The 16998-nt window shown below is 46.8% G+C and overlaps 1 protein-coding gene across 1 annotated transcript; it reads right to left on the reverse strand.

The window, feature by feature from the left end:
* Positions 1-5: 5 nt before the first annotated feature.
* LOC311118817 (fibronectin-like) lies at positions 6-16039 on the reverse strand (the record flags this gene model as incomplete). Its single annotated transcript, XM_084193599.1, has 20 exons — positions 15704-16039; positions 15316-15438; positions 14993-15130; positions 14762-14893; positions 13549-13686; positions 13327-13473; positions 12758-12991; positions 12175-12357; positions 11601-11777; positions 10799-10954; positions 10376-10504; positions 9535-9678; positions 7925-8046; positions 5544-5712; positions 4336-4515; positions 3350-3478; positions 2676-2960; positions 847-1125; positions 337-600; positions 6-31 (listed from the first exon to the last, which is right to left on the reverse strand). Coding segments are annotated over exons 1-20 (3303 nt in total), but the record flags the coding sequence as incomplete, so codon positions are not given.
* Positions 16040-16998: the final 959 nt, after the last annotated feature.

A 16998-nucleotide genomic window follows, 5' to 3' on the forward strand; every position in this document is an offset into this window, starting at 1 on the left:
GTGAAGCGAGGGGCATTACCCATCTTGGGGGCTGAGGGGAGGAGAGAGAGGGGGGGGAGAGAGAGAGAGAGACAGGGGGGGAGTAAGAAAGAGCAAGAGCGAGAGAGGGGGGAGTGAGAGAGAGCAAAAGAGAGAGAGGGGGGAGTGAGAGAGAGAGAGGGGAGAGCAAGAGAGAGAGAGAGAGAGAGAGAGAGAGTGGGAGCGAATATAACATCAGTTTCTTTCCTTTTTCTGCTTCATAATTTAAATAAACTCAAATCTGGAGTTGAATTGATCAGTAGTACCATTCAAGCACCCTGCCACAAGCTCAGCAGAATAGAAGCCTAAAGTACTCACAGGTGGTGAAGATGCCATTGACTTCCTCACTCAACACGTTGTCCTGCTCAGAGTGCAGTTTGACTGTGTAATCTGTGTCGGGGCGGAGGCCTCGCAGGGGGAACTGGGTCTGACCGCCTGGGATTCTCTTCTGGGTGGGGCTGGAGCCCTCCACGCTCAGGAACAGACGGTAGCCGCTGACGCTAGCCCTGGGAGCCTCCCAGATCACTATGACACTGTCCTCGCCGATGTCGGTGAAACGCAGGTTGGTGGGGGCGTCGGGCTCTGAGAGGGTTAGCACACATAGGGTCACATCATGGGTATAAAGTATAAACACAGTGTATGTATGAGTATCTAAGTCTATCTGCGGGTTTGAAATGGACTACATTGCAGTCGGACTGCTCAGCATCCCTGATCTACCAAACCTTGCATCCCACATAACTACTTATAATGCGATGAAGATTAGCAATCCTGCGCCTCGACTTGCTCAAACTGATCCCCTCAACACGCTGTCTGCACATGTCTACTCACTGGTGGCTGTCTCTCCTGTCAGCGGCTCACTCTCCACTCCTCCGTTGATGGCGTAGATGTTGAAGCGGTACAGGGTTCCAGGCTGCAGGTGGGTGATCTCTGCGTACGCGTTGGGCGTCACGGGCAGCTGCAGGGGCCTCTGGGGCGTGTCGCCGGGGGTGACAGGGGCGAAGGTCACGCGGTAACCCGACACCTCGCTAGGCGGGCCAGTCCAGCTGATGATGATCTTCACGTCAGACACCTCGTAGAACTGAAGGTCGGTCGGGGAGTGGACTTCCTCTGTGGACAAGAAGTACGAAGTGGTCACTGTGTTGACTGAGGTCATCTTGTGTGTTGATGTCCTATTGCCTTGTGTTGCGGTGCAAGAAAGACGGAGTCAGATGAAGTGGAAACTATACGCTGATCTAAGGTCTGTGTTGGATTGCAATGTGAAGCCTACTTCTACTTTACCAGCTGAGAGGAAGTTGGAAAGACAACGCCATACAGGAAATGGAAACTGGAGAATGGAGAATCTTTGCTGTCAAGATGAGAAGGATTTAGAGCAGAAGGGCGGAATCAACAAGAATGACCCAGATACCGTGGAGAGAGAGAGCGTACGTTGTTTTTATGTGTGTGTGTGCAGGCAAGTGTGTGAGTCTGTATCTCACACAGCTTTCTCATATGAAAGTACATAAATCAGTGAGGGAGGTGAGAGAACCAGACAAATCTCAATCTATCTGTCAGGTCCAGTCCAGAACCAAACAGAGGAGAAACCTAACCCCAGCTCCCATCTGGCCCTATACGGCTATCCGAGAGCCCTAAGCTCCTCCAAGCTCACATTAAATCTACCAACTGTCACTCACAGCTGGGACTGACTCCAACCGGGGGACAGCATGACTTCAAATGTTCCTCTTAGAGAGAGAGAGAGAGAGAGAGAGAGAGAGAGAGAGAGAGAGAGAGAGAGAGAGAGAGAGAGAGAGAGAGAGAGAGAGAGAGAGAGAGAGAGAGAGAGAGAGAGAGAGAGAGAGAGAGAGAGAGAGAGAGAGAGAGAGAGAGAGAGACAGAAGCACACCCCTAGAAGGTACAATGAAATAGCTCCATGGCTTCAAACTATAATTTTACTTCCTGGGCCTACACTCTTAGAAAAAAAGATACAATCTAGAACGTAAAAGGGTTCTTTGGCTATCCCCATAGGAGAACCCTTTGAATAACTATTTTTTTCCAAGAATGTAGGTGTATAGGAAATGATTGATTCTAATGTTGGAAGGGTGATAAAGTGCATGCCAAAATCAACTCAAAGTCAGTTCATTTTCATTTCATTTCATTTTAGTCATTTAGCAGACGCTCTTATCCAGAGCGACTTACAGTTAGTGAATACATATTTTTTTTTTTATACTGGCCCCCCGTGGGAATCGAACCCACAACCCTGGCGTTGCAAACGCCATGCTCTATCAACTGAGCTACATCCCTGCCGGCCATTCCCTCCCCTACCCTGGACGACGCTGGGCCAATTGTGCGCCGCCCATGAGTCTCCCGGTCGCGGCCGGCTGCGACAGAGCCTGGATTCGAACCAGGATCTCTAGTGGCACAGTTAGCACTGCGATGCAGTGCCTTAGACCACTGCGCCACTCAGGAGACAGGAGACAGTTCAAACCATGGCTGAGGTAGAAATGACAGAAAGCGGATTCAACTGTTGTGATGGAGGACATTCGTCAATGGCCTATGCTTCTTATAGGAGCCAAGGGCTTAAGTCAAGTAAGTCAAGTCTGAGATTGGGTTATGGTTAGAGTGTGTTTTAGGGTTAGGGTCATATGTGGTCCTGTTGTCCTGTATGCTGTCCACTACTCTACCTGGTGCTGGCTCTCCGGCCGTGTTGACCTGGACGAAGATGGGCTCGCTCTCCTGGTTCTCCTCCACAGCGTAAATGCTGATGTTGTAGAGCAGGCCAGGTCGAAGGTCAACCAGGGTCACAGAGGTCTCAGTGTCTGGAAGGATGAGCTCGGTGCTACTGCCCTCTACTGACGGGGTGAAGACCAAACGGTAGCCTGTGATGGGGGCCTGGGGCTTGGACCAGCTGATGGAGATAGAGGTCTCTCCCACCTGGTCGATCTGATGTTCAGCAGGGGCATCAGGAGCTGAGGGGGGATCAGGAGCACTGGATTAGAGAAGAGCTCAATGTATTCCTGTCAGAGAGTGAGTTATATTGGTGAAGGGTGAGGGTGATTAAGGGTGTGGGTGGTGAAGGGTGAGGGTTGTGAAAGGTGAGGGTAGTGAAGGCTGAGGGTAGTGAAGGGTGAGGGTTGTGAAGTGTGGATGATGAAGGGTGTGGGTGATAAAGAGTGTGGGAGATTAATGGGTGTGGGTGATGAAGGGTGAGGGTGAAGAAGGGTAAAGGTGATGAAGTGTGTGGGTGATGAAGAGTGTGGGTGATTAATGGGTGTGGGTGATAAACAGTGTGGGTGATGAAGGGTGAGGGTGATGAAGGGTAAAGGTGATGAAGAGTGTGTGAGGGCTGGTATATTACCTGTGGTCTGAGAGGTAGTGAGGATGAGGTTGGGTTCTCCTTGAGGGGACACCTCGTACACGTTGACGTTGTATCTACGGCCAGGCAGGAGGTCACTGATGCTCACAGAGGTGGTGGTACGGGGCAGGTCTGACGGACAGAGACAATCAATCAATTAAATAAAACATCAATCAACCAATCGGGCTAGTAACCAATTAACACATTAACCAATTAACCAATACATTAAAATCAATCAACCAATCAAAAGCCTGCACACACAGCAGCCCTCCAGGGCCAGGAAGGAAGAATGATGGACTAGTGTTTATTCATTAGCTCACATAACTACTCAAAAGTTTTTCCATAACACATTGGGAACCACTGTCGTGGAGCTTAGAAAAAGATCACCCGAGACCGGAATACACTGGAAAGCTCTTCTGGATGGCCTATGCTGCAGGAGTAAGACTGGAATACAGTGGAAAGCTCTTCTGGATGGCCTATGCTGCAGGAGTAAGACTGGAATACAGTGGAAAGCTCTTCTGGATGGCCTATGCTGCAGGAGTAAGACTGGGAATACACTGGAAAACTATTCTGGATGGCCTATGCTGCAGGAGTAAGACTGGAATACACTGGAAAACTATTCTGGATGGCCTATGCTGCAGGAGTAAGACTGGAATACACTGGAAAACTCTTCTGGATGGCCTATGCTGCAGGAGTAAGACTGGAATACAGTGGAAAACTATTCTGGATGGCCTATGCTGCAGGAGTAAGACTGGAATACACTGGAAAACTCTTCTGGATGGCCTATGCTGCAGGAGTAAGACTGGAATACACTGAAAGCTCTTCTGGATGGCCTATGCTGCAGGAGTAAGACTGGAATACACTGGAAAGCTCTTCTGGATGGCCTATGCTGCAGGAGTAAGACTGGAATACACTGGAAAGCTCTTCTGGATGGCCTATGCTGCAGGAGCAAGGCCTTAGTTAGTACAGTAAATGTTGGAGCTACTCACCCAGGACCTGAGGTTTGGCTCCGTCCTCACTCAGTTCATACTCCACTCTGAAGCCTGACACGGTGTCGGAGGCTGACACCCAGGAGATGATGAAGCTGCTGGACGTGATCTCTGTCACTGACTCAGACGTGTCCACCACGGGGGGAAGCTGGGTAGTCTCACCCTCAGAGGTCACCCCTACTGGACGGGGGGGGGGGGGTACATTACATTAATGAGACTAAATTGAGATTTGTGGGAGAGAGACAGAGAGATGGTGTGGTGGGGGTGTAAAGAGAGAGAGCGAGAGAGTGAGAGTGAGAGTGAGAGAGAGAGAGAGAGAGTGAGAGTGAGAGAGAGAGAGAGAGAGAGAGAGAGAGAGAGAGAGAGAGAGAGAGAGAGAGAGAGAGAGAGAGAGAGAGAGGGGCTCTAAACAGAGAATACACAGTGGCAGAATACCTGACCACTGTGACTGACCCAAACTTAAGGAAAGCTTTGACTATGTACAGACTCAGTGAGCATAGCCTTGCTATTGAGAAAGGCTGCCGTAGGCAGACCTGGCTCTCAAGAGAAGACAGGCTATGTGCACACTGCCCACAAAATGAGGTGGAAACTGAGCTGCACTTCTTAACCTCCTGCCAGATGTATGACCATATTAGAGACATATTTCCCTCAGATTACAGCGATCCACAAAGAATTCGAAAACAAACCCAATTTTGATAAACTCCCTTATCTACTGGGTGAAAAACCACAGTGTGCCATCACAGAAGCAAGATGTGTGACCTATTGCCAAAAGAAAAGGGCAACCAGTGAAGAACAAACACCATTGTAAATACAACCCATATTTATGTTTATTTATTTTACCATTTGTACTTTAACTATTTGCACATTATTACAACACTGTATATATACATAATATGACATTTGAAATGGCTTTATTCTTTTGGAACTTCTGAGTGTAATGTTTACTGTTAATATTTATTGTTTATTTCACTTTTGTTTACTATCTACTTCACTTGCTTTGGCAATGTTAACATACGTTTCCCATGCCAATAAAGCCCTTAAATTGAAATTGAAATTGAATTGAGAGAAAAGTGTAGATATATAGAGTAACCAAAGAGACAGACACAGATATATAGTACGGTCGGTGTAACATTCATACACTCAAAACACACTAACACACACACACACACACACACACACACACACACACACACAGTTGGGAGACTTACGGGAGCCGTAGGTGGTGGTGAAGTCGAAGCGGGTGACCTCGCGGCGTCCATAGCGCAGGATGCTGATCAGCTGACCCTCATAGGTAATACCTGGCCGCAGCCCGGCGATGGTGTACGAGTTCAGGTTACCTGGGATGGTGACCTCTCTCCAGGGGGCACGGGTGTTTTTCTACCAGGGGTCAAAGGGCAGAGAGCAGAAGTGAGAGGTCAGGGAGTGAACTTCAAAGATGGTAAGGGTCAAAGTGGTGCATACATCATGGTGATAGGAACCAATGTGTATCTGAAGTGTTCCTTCACTAGCTCCTTACTAGCACATTCATGGTGGTATTGACAGCCAACTGGTCTAATACTATAACTATACAGTCAGGTCCATAAATATTTGGACATTGACCAAGTTATTGTTATTTTAGCTGTCTACCACAGCATTTGGAATTGAAATTAAATAATGAATATGAGCTGAAAGTGCAGACTTTCAGCTTTAATTTGAGGGTATTTACATCCAAATCGTGTAGGAATTGCAGCACTTTTTATATGTGGTCCCCCCCTTTTTAAGGGACCAAAAGTAATTGGACAATTGTCTGCTCAGCTGTTCCATGGCCAGGTGTGTGTTATTCCCTCATTAGTTCATTAACAAGGAAGCAGATAAAAGGTCTAGAGTTGATTTCTAGTGTGGCATTTGCATTTGGGATCTGTTGCTGTTAACCCTCAATATGAAGTCCAAAGAGCTGTAACTGCCAGTGAAGCAAGCCATCATTAGGCTGTAAAATCTAAACAAACCCATCAGAGAGATAGCAAAAACATTAGGTGTGGCCAAATCATCTATTTGGTACATTCTTAAAAAGAAAGAATGCACTGGTGAGCTCAGGAACACCAAAAGGCCCGGAAGACCACGGAAAACAACTGTGGTGGATGACAGAATATTGATTTCCCTGGTGAAGAAAAACCCCTTCACAACAGTTGGCCAGATCAAGAACACCCTCCAGGAGGTAGGCGTATCTGTGTTAAAGTCAACAATCAAGAGAAGACTTCACCAGAGTAAATACAGAGGGTTTACCACAAGATGTAAACCATTGTTAAGCCTCAAAAACAGGAAGACCAGATTAGAGTTTGCCAAAAAACATCTAAAAAGCCTGTAGAGTTCTGGAACAACATCCTATGGACAGATGAGACAAAGATCAACTTGTACCAGAATGATGGGAAGACTATGGAGAAGGGAAGAAACTGCTCATGATCGAAGCATACCACCTCATCTGTGAAGCATGGTGGGGGTAGTGTTATGGCGTGGACAAAAAAAAACCTTACATTAAAGATGAAAGTCTACACTTAAAGCACATCTTGATTGTTTCCTTTAAAATCCATTGTGGTGGCATACAGAGCCAAAATGATGCAAATTGTGTCACTGTCCAAATACATATGGATCTGACTGTATATCTCTCTATATACAGTAGAGTATATATAACCTACAGTGTCAGGAGTATGAATGAGTCCTGAGAGTTGAGATCATATGGAATATAAAACAGTGGGTAGCTTTTACAGTCTGGCCTGCACTACTAAGACTCTCATTCTAACACTCTCTCCATGCCCAGCCTATGGCCAATGTGGTCACTGGCATTGACTCTCTGCCCCTCCCTGCTTCTGGGGACATTCAACTTGGCTTCAGATGATCGGAAAACTACAGGTTCTTCACAACAAGAGGGAGAGAGAGAGAGAGAGAGAGAGAGAGAGAGGGAATAGGGGACTGCCATCCAAAACATACAAACCACTACCACTTAGCAGGAAATATGTTTGAATTCAATAAGGGTTAATAAGCATTTCCAACAGCTTGGCAGAACAAGGCCTCTTCAGAGAGAGAGAGAGAGTGTGAGAGAGGAGAGAAAACTGTATTTTTCCTTTAGGAGAGAAACACACAGCATTTGTACTGTAGCTGGATGTTGAGGGTCGTTCATGTGTGTATGTGTGTGTATGTGTATGTGTATGTTTTTCAGGCGAGTTCAAGAACCCCACACAACCTTGTTTTTCTGTGCTCAAAACCTGTCCTCTTCTTCAGAGTTGACACACAGACAACTAAATGTTGCAACCTCCTGTTTGTGCACTGGTTTAGTCATTACTTTTCAGCAACACTATTCAGGATTGGAATAGGAACATCCATTTCAAATGATTCATGATTTTTTAAAAGAACAACATGTGAGAAACAGTACCTGGAATAACTTGTTTCCACTTTGGATATCTGAGAATTAAAACAGGTAGAGTACTTCAAGAGAGTATGTTCAACTCTTGTGGTACTTCTTCCTGTAACACAGTCAGTCCACCACTTGCGGCATAGCGTGGCTGCACTACCACAAGTGACCATTATCTAGGGTGAGCAGTAGAGAGCCACTTACCACTCTCCACTTGAGGATATACTGGGTGATGTGTGAGGAGGCAGGGGCGTTCCACTGGATTGGGTGGGAGTCAGGCTGCTTTCCTGCCTCTGTGATAATCACCTGGACCGGGCGGTGGCCACCTTGGGGGAGAGGAGAGGAGGGAGGAGGAGGAAGAAGACAGGGGTTCTTCTATTACAAATCTCTAGTCTACTATCAAGCCATCTGTCACAGACATGATGGTACTGAATAAATGCAATGTATTCTCCTTGAACAACTTTATATTAAGGTTCTGGAAATAAACACACAGTTGTTAAAAGTCACATTCGCTTTTCAGTGTCAATTGGTTCACTGTTCACACCAGACAGACCTGGTCTGACCAAAAAATATCCTGTCCAGACTCAGGTCAGCTTCACCCTAGACTAGCTTGCCAGTACAGTGGCTTGGAAGGAGACTAGTCCTAACCAGAAGTCTCTCCACTGTCTGGTTTCAACCAATCATGACACCCACAGGGCCTGTAAATCACTAGGTGTCTTCAGTGTCTGAAATCGCACCAGGGCAATATGTCCACCCCCACTCACACTCACACACCTACACACACACACCATACATATGCACACCTCCCTCTCACAGGTGAGCAACCCACAGCAACAGCGGGGAGTCATTTGGGGCAGTCAGTGAGGTCCTTTGACCTGCACTCTTAAGGTCCCTGACCTGCACCAAACATAATGTACTGGGTGATTACCTGAAACTCTAAACAATCACAACATTTACTGGGTCTGTATCTGTAACAGGTCACATGGGACAACTAGGGCAGGATGACAGGGTTCAGGGTTCAGACTGGGGTCAAGGTGTTTCAGAACACTGCATCATGGTTGCCAGTTGGTAATTCCTGGTTTGTGTCATCTGAATACAGCCCAGCTGAGCTTTTTTGATTGACGCCGTCATCTATAGAGCACTGGCTCAATGCAGGACTAGCCAGTGCTGTGAGGGGCCTTGTAGTAGGTGAAGGTGGGACTGTTTCACCCAAAGCGTGTTACCAGACAGTGGATTGAGAGAGAGACAGGTAATTAAGTCCCCCAACGCAGGTAATTAAGTCCCCCAACCTCTCGCCCCTCCCTGCTTAGCGGGGTAGAACAACAGTACTCAGCCTCTCAGTAGGGGAGAGCCAACAAAGACCTCCTAAACTACAAAGACCCACGGAGGGAGGGGGGCGAGAAAGGTGGACGGACGCACCCCTCTCCATTTGCCAGACATCAAAGTTTAGCAGCCCCTTCCCCCTCCCTGCAGAGGTGGTGAAGGAGTGACACACCGCCCCCTCGTTTAATTTCAAAGGGCCTTTTGATAGAGGGAGGTTGGGGAGTATTTAAACAGGGATCGAATGGGAGAGTTAAAACACAACACAGATTAACTACCAGCAGGTGTCCCAACCGTAAAGAGAAGGGGGTGGGTATTGATAGAGAGGGAGGGGTAATGTCCTTGATCAACACCCCACTGAAGACAGCCCTTACCTGGGTTATCTACCCTGCCCCTCCCTGCCCCAGAGGACACCCTCAGGCAGTTCCACTTATGCTTCAGCAGTGTGCTGTTTTTGTCACACTTCTGTTAGCCAATCAGACTCCTCTTCTTACCTGGGAAGGTCTGCTGTGGCTCGCAGCTCATCTCGCCGATGCCATTGCCGTAGCAATAGCAGCGGTAGAGGACTTGGTGGATGGTTTTGTCCCAGGTCTCTCCAATCTGATAGAACACCCTGCTCTCAGGCTCCTGGCACTGGTCTGGAGGGAGGGAGGGAGGGAGGGAGAGAGAGAGAGAGAGAGAGAGAGAGAGAGAGAGAGAGAGAGAGAGAGAGAGAGAGAGAGAGAGAGAGAGAGAGAGAGAGAGAGAGAGAGAGAGAGAGAGAGTGGAGCGAGAGACAGAGATACAGAGAGAGAGAGAGATAGAGAGAGAGAAAGAGAGAGGAAGGAAAGGAGAGGGATTAGAATTCCTGCTGCCAAAAATCTCTTTAGAATTTCAGCCCCTCTTCTTGGATTCATATAACTTTCCACTCTGTTATTATCCCAGTGGAATCTGAGCCAGTCCCTGACTACATATTTTCCTTATTGCTTTTGAAATGTATCATGATAGATTTATCAAGAATTCAACTGTAAAGGCACGGACACACCAGTAGCGTTTGCCGGCGGAGAGTACTTAGCAGCTCTGAACAGAGTGCTGTCCATCATTTGCAAACCGAGTACAAACCGATTCTACATGTAGAATTGCGCAAAAATATCGTCAGTCAGACGTCCACCAGCAGGTGGTCCCTAAAACACAGCGTGCCGAAACAAACGGCAGATCATGTGTTTCCCCTTAGGCCATTGTTTCATTCCATTCTGTTGTACTGAATGGGAGGAAACATTGGTCTGAGTAGAGCATGATAGAACATGCCAGAGGTGCGATAAGGCTTTATTGAAGAGAAACCAGAGAGAAACTCACCGATGGCGTCGCACTTCCAGCGCCCGCGTCCCTGTCCATAGCAGGTGCAGTTCATCATGTAGCCCTGGTCATGGAGCTTGGTGAAGGTCTGGCTTACCTCATAGGTCAGCCCGTCCACGATGCACTGGTCTGGGGGAGGAGGGAGAGGAGACAAGGGGTTTTAATGATGTACTGGTCTGGGGGAGGAAGGAGACCAGGGGTTTTAATGATGTACTGGTCTGGGGGAGGAAGGAGACCAGGGGTTTTAATGATGTACTGGTCTGGAGGAGGAAGGAGAGGAGACAAGGGGTTTTAATGCTTTCAGTTCATTCTACATTCCAGTTGTCAAGGCTACTGGGTCTAGAACCAGGTAATGACAGTATAACTCATATGACTGTTGTCTAACAACACATAAGAGAACAGGTGCTAGTAAGGTGGTAGGACCTTTGACTTGGGAGTAGGCGATGCAGCTCCACTCTCCGCGGTTGTTGCCCATGCAGGTGCACTGCATCATGTGACCCAGGACATCGTGGCGTTTGTCCCACTGGTCTCCCACACGGTACATGACCCCATCGTTGGTGGTACACGTCTCCTCATGGGCTGGATGGAGGGAAAGAGGGGTCAGTGAGGGGACGTGTGTGTGTGTGTGTGTGTGTGTGTAGGTGGCATGGTTAATCTCTTTTGGAACTGAGACAGATGTTTTTTTTGCCAGACAGACTCTGGACCCATGCCAGTGTGTGAGCCCTATCCTCTGCCCAGTGGAGCCAAGAGTCATTAATAATCATTCTAACAGGCTCTTATAGAGGCATTACTCAGCTCTCTTCCATGACCGTTCCCCCGTCACTTCATAGCTTTTAAAGACCAACTCATTAACTGCCCATTGAACCTCTAACGGCTCTGTAGACTGTAAGTGACCCATTCAGTTAAACAGTCATTATTATCATCTGTAAGGGCAACATCAGACTGATAAAGACAAGCCTAGTACATTTATCTTGATAAGACCTCTGTCAAATAGAGGAATTCAGTGAATGTTGAAAACAGTAGCCCACCAGACCTTCCCACGCCCACCATACAGAGCCTGAAGGACCTTATAATAGAGGGATCTTACCTAACTATAGTCTTGTTTGCATGCCGGTAAAGATGGGCTAGTCAATGTACCTGACTGCTACTGTGATTGTATATTGTTTGGTGTGAGGGCCTGAGACGGGAAGAGACATGTGAATTGACAAATCACACACACACTCACCAGCCATGGGGCAGAATCCGTAGCGCTGCTCTCCTTCGTAGTTGGTTGTGGTACCACACCACCTCATGCCGTCGCGGCGCCCATCGGCGGTACAGTCAGTGTAGTTACGCCCATTGTAGAGGAAGGGGAACTGGCACAGGGCACCGTTGGAGTTACCCCCTCGGGTCGACACCAGGGCTACACCGCAGATCAAACATTCAACAGTTAGATATGCTGCTATCTATCTATCTATCTATCTATCTATCTATCTATCTATCTATCTATCTATCTATCTATCTATCTATCTATCTATCTATCTATCTATCTATCTATCTATCTATCTATCTATCTATCTATCTATCTATCTATCTATCTATCTATCTATCTATCTATCTATCTATCTATCTATCTATCTATCTATCTATCTATCTATCTATCTATCTATATATCTATCTATGTATCTAGCTATCTACAGTATATATCCATCCATCCATCCATCCATCCATCCATCTACCTCCCTCCCTCCCTCCCTCCCTCCCTCCCTCCCTCCCTCCCTCCCTCCCTCCCTCCCTCCCTCCCTCCCTCCCAGACTCACAGTTCTTCTCGGTACAGAAGGAGTACTGCTGGTCTCTATGGTAGTCAGAGGTGGTGCTGCACCACAGCTGTCCATCAGTCCGTCCCTCTGAGGTACAGGAGTAGTAGGTCTTATCCATGAACACAAAGGGGAACACACAGGCCTGGCCTTCTGAGTTCCCACCGTACACCTGGCTCTGGCCCTCTGGAGGGGAGGGAGAGAGAAGGGGAGACAGTTTTAGACCAGGTTAGATGAGGTGAGACAGGTTTAGACCAGGTTAGATGAGGTGAGACAGGTTTAGACCAGGTTAGATGAGGTGAGACAGGTTTAGACCAGGTTAGATGAGGTGAGACAGGTTTAGACCAGGTTAGATGAGGTGAGACAGGTTTAGACCAGGTTAGATGAGGTGAGACAGGTTTAGACCAGGTTAGATGAGGTGAGACAGGTTTAGACCAGGTTAGATGAGGTGAGACAGGTTTAGACCAGGTTAGATGAGGTGAGACAAGAGGTAAAACAAGCCTTGACTATGGAAATATATTTTTTTGAGACACACCCTTCTACTTTCACAGGAAGTCTTGAAGTATTAGTCTGAGTTAAGACTCACCCTTCTCCTCACAGCTGACGGCCCCAGTACCCTGGCAGGTACACAGCATCTGCTTGCTGCCCTGGGTCCTGATCCAGCGCATGCCCACATGGAAGGTGGCGCCCGAGTCCGTACGGCAAGCCCCCTCCTGGGGGGGTTCGGGGAGGGTGGAGGGCTGGTGGAGCTCCGTCTGGATGGTCACACGAGTACTTCCTGTACCTGTTCCTACACCTGTTCCTGTACTAACACCTGTGCCTGCGTACCAGGAAGACAAAGAGAAATGTGTTTACATATCACAGGCGGCTGGTGGTAACTTAATTGGGGAGGACAAGCTCATTGTAATTGCTGGAACGGAATTAATGGAATGGTATCAAACACATGGTTCCCATGAGTTTGATACCATTGCATTCACTCCATCCCAGCCATTATTATGAGCTGTCCTCCTTTCACCAGCCTCCTCTGTTTCCTATATATTCATTTATAACCTGTATATCAATGTATAACCTGTTCATTTACTTATCTATGTATTTAAATATATCTACATCATTTTTTACAAAGAGTGTGTGTAAAACACAAGAGGGCCGACTCACCAGTGGTGGCAGAATGTCTCTCACACTTCCACTCTCCTCGGCCATTTCCTGTACACAGACACTGGAGTTGGTTTCTGTTAGCATCTGTCTTGGTCCATGTGTCTCCGATGCGGTAGGAGGTCTTGGTGTCCTGGTCATTACAACGGTCTAAAGAAATAAGGAAAGGAATGATGAGCGTGTGTGTGTGCGTTTACGTGTGTATGTATGTGTGTGTGTACTTACTCCTAGAGGTACAGGTGATGCGTCCGTTGCCCTCCCCCAGACAGGTGCAGTCGATCATCATCCAGCCTTGGTACGATTTCTCCCAGGTCTGCCCCACCACGTAAGACGCGCCACCCGTGTTGTCATAGCAACGCTCCGCTGCACAAAAACAAGTACCAAAAACGTTGTTATTATTGTAAACCTAATTATTTGACTCAATTATCTATCACCTTCTCCAAAGGGCCTGTGGGTTCGATGTTAAAGAGTTACAATCAAGTTATTTTCTATACTTGAATCAGCACAAACGTTAGTGGCACGATAGGTTACATCTCCATCACTTCCCTGTCACAACATCTCTCCTGTGAATCCTCCTCACGCGCAGGTGAATCTTGGAAGGGTATTTTCAGAATAAGACTTATATCAACAGTGTGCGGGTCTCCATCTCTTCCAGAATAAGAGTCCTAACATAAAATCTCAATGGCAATGCCATAATAAAAGTCTCAGATACACATGACATATTTCTGATTATAGAATATATATTTCTTATTCCAAAACCATGCCTACATTATCATAAAATCATCATCACCATTAGGGCTTACCACCACATGAGTCACCTCACCTCACTTTCCATGAAAACACTAAACTGAGCTAAATCAATAGTTATGGGGCAACGTTTGGGAAAGGGATGTCTGTCATGATCTTCAAATATTTACATTGACATCAAGCACTATTTCCAATAAATTACTCAAAGGAGGACTTTGAACCGCAGTTTGACTGGTTTAAGGACCGTTAAGAAAAACATTTATTCCAACAACCCACAGGCCAGACATTCATTCCCTTGAGATTACATCTAGTCTTCTTATACTCCAAGACCTCAGACAGACACTCACACAGGGGTTTACAGGTCCTCAGACAGACACTCACACAGGGGTTTACAGGTCCTCAGACAGACACTCACACAGGGGTTTACAGGTCCTCAGACAGACACTCACACAGGGGTTTACAGGTCCTCAGACAGACACTCACACAGGGGTTTATACATCCTCAGACAAACACTCACACAGGGGTTTATACATCCTCAGACAGACACTCACACAGGGGTTTACAGGTCCTCAGACAGACACTCACACAGGGGTTTACAGGTCCTCAGACAGACACTCACACAGGGGTTTATACATCCTCAGACAAACACTCACACAGGGGTTTACAGGTCCTCAGACAGATAGACACTCACACACGGGTTTGCAGGTCCACTCTCCCTTGCCGTTTCCCAGACAGACGCAATCCAGCATGTAGTCGCCGGTCTCGTGGGGCCGTCTCCAAGTGTCCCCGATTTTATAGGATCTGCCTCCCTCGTGGCAGCGGTCTGGAAACGAAAAGACCATACATTATTATTCATGAACACGGACGTACTACATAAGTGCACAAATAATATTATGCGAGTTGTCTGGGAAGGGGAACTCACTTCCGATGGTGCAGCTGATTTTGCCGCGGGCGGAACCGATACAGGTGCAGTCCCACATCATGCCGTCCTTCGCCCTCTCGTAGGTCGCACCCACGGAGTACGTCTGGTCGTTGTATTTGTCATAGCAGGTCTCCTCCCCTGCAGAAGACACCCGAGAAGAATTTCAACATGCGGCCGTAACGTTTGAGATAAACGAAGCGACTTCTGTGCGCAATGGCAAATGTGCCAAAAAGGGAACGCGCTCTAGAGCGCACGGAGGTTGTGTGCGAAACTAAAGAAATGGCCTACTTCATTATATATTCAAGTCTAGGGCTCCAGCTCACCTTGGGGTTTTGTTTTACATTTGATCCCTGCCGCTCCGTTGCAGGTACAAAGCAGTGTACTCCCGCGGTAAGCCTTCTCCCATTGATCGTTTAGTCTGTAAGAATGTCCGTTCTCATCGCAGCCTGCAAGATGATGGAGACACACACAGAGCCATTAGTCCTGAGCAAATTCGAGGCATGATAGGTTAATTAAACACCCATATTCAATACATTTACAGTAGTGATTTAAAAAAATAATAATCTTAGATGTCCTTCATATATGGAATTGTAACTAAATTGTTAATTACAAATATTTTTTTTGCTGTTTAAAAAAAAGTTGTGGGTTCAAGGTGCATTCAAATGTTTTATCTAAGGGACAAAATCTAACATTAAGAGCAAGTCTACATACCTTGAGCAAGGGGTACTGTGTCTGCGAGGTTGGGATAAACTTGTTCCTGAGCTTGTCTCTTGTTTTTCCCTTGGTTCTTTGGCATACAATGGACCGCGCTGCTTACGCACAGCGCAACCAGCAGCCCTGTCACTGGGCTACCAGTCATTTTGGTAAATTTAAGAAGAATAAAAAAATAGGACACTTTTACGTTTCCAGTTATGTCCTAAATAAAAATAAGAATGATCGAGGTGCCGTGAAGTTGACCGTCAGGAGCGGATAGTATTCTCTCCCCTTGCTTTCCAAATATTCCCCCGTTGCTGCTTTGACTGCCTTTCCTGCAGCCGACGCGATAGACCGACTGAAGGGACGCAGACCGTTTTTATATGTGAGCACAAAGGCACTGTTTGGGGGGAGGGGCAATGTGCGCCTGGTTCCAGGCGAGGACCACAGAGTAGTCACTTACTAACCATGCTAAACCGCAGACCGAGACCAAGAATGAAGACCTCACAAACAGAGTGTAGCACTAACATCCTGAGGCTGGGCTGGACTTGATGGGCTGGGCAACCTGGACTCAGGGGTAGACATAACATAGTAAATGTAAACCTGTGATTCAAACACGCAACCTTTGGTTGGCTAGACGTTCCAGTTAAATGCCCACCCAACCTCCATCCTTTCGTTTTTGGCTTAAGTAACCATACTAAACATAACATATCATACTAATTTGAGAATCACAGATTTACATTTACTATGTTTCGTCTAGTCTTTGAGGCCAGGCTGGATAAATAGGCCTACTACAAAATCATCTGGTTTTAGAGTTAATTTATTGAACATATTTTCCCAAATTGACGGGAATCGAATCTGTTAAATCAGGAATAAAATATCTACCTAGGTCACTCAATAATGAGACCAGAGAGAGCAAACTTTAGCCATGATGGATGTTAAAGGGATAGTTCACCTAAAATACAAAATGACATATTGGTTTCCTTCTCCTGTAAGCAGTCTATGGACAATGACAGCAATCCATGCTTTGGTTTAGTTTCCCTGGCACTGTTTCCATATGCTAAGGTTTTAGCATTTGTGGCACAAATCCCATTCAAGTCATGGGACTGATATTAGCATTTTTCGTGCATCATGTTCAAAGCATCTGTAACTGACTTTGTTGAGCTTCACAATCAATTTGGATGATTTGGACATAATGCGCAAAAAATTATAATGGGATTTTTGCCACAAATGCTAAAACGTTAGCAGGTGGAAACAGTGCCAGGGAAACTAAACCAAAGCATGGATTGGTGTCATATCATGTCCATAGACTT

Source organism: Coregonus lavaretus, assembly GCF_964263955.1.
Source record: "Coregonus lavaretus genome assembly, contig: HAP1_SCAFFOLD_6124, whole genome shotgun sequence".
In the NCBI taxonomy this organism is placed as follows: Eukaryota; Metazoa; Chordata; class Actinopteri; order Salmoniformes; family Salmonidae; genus Coregonus; species Coregonus lavaretus.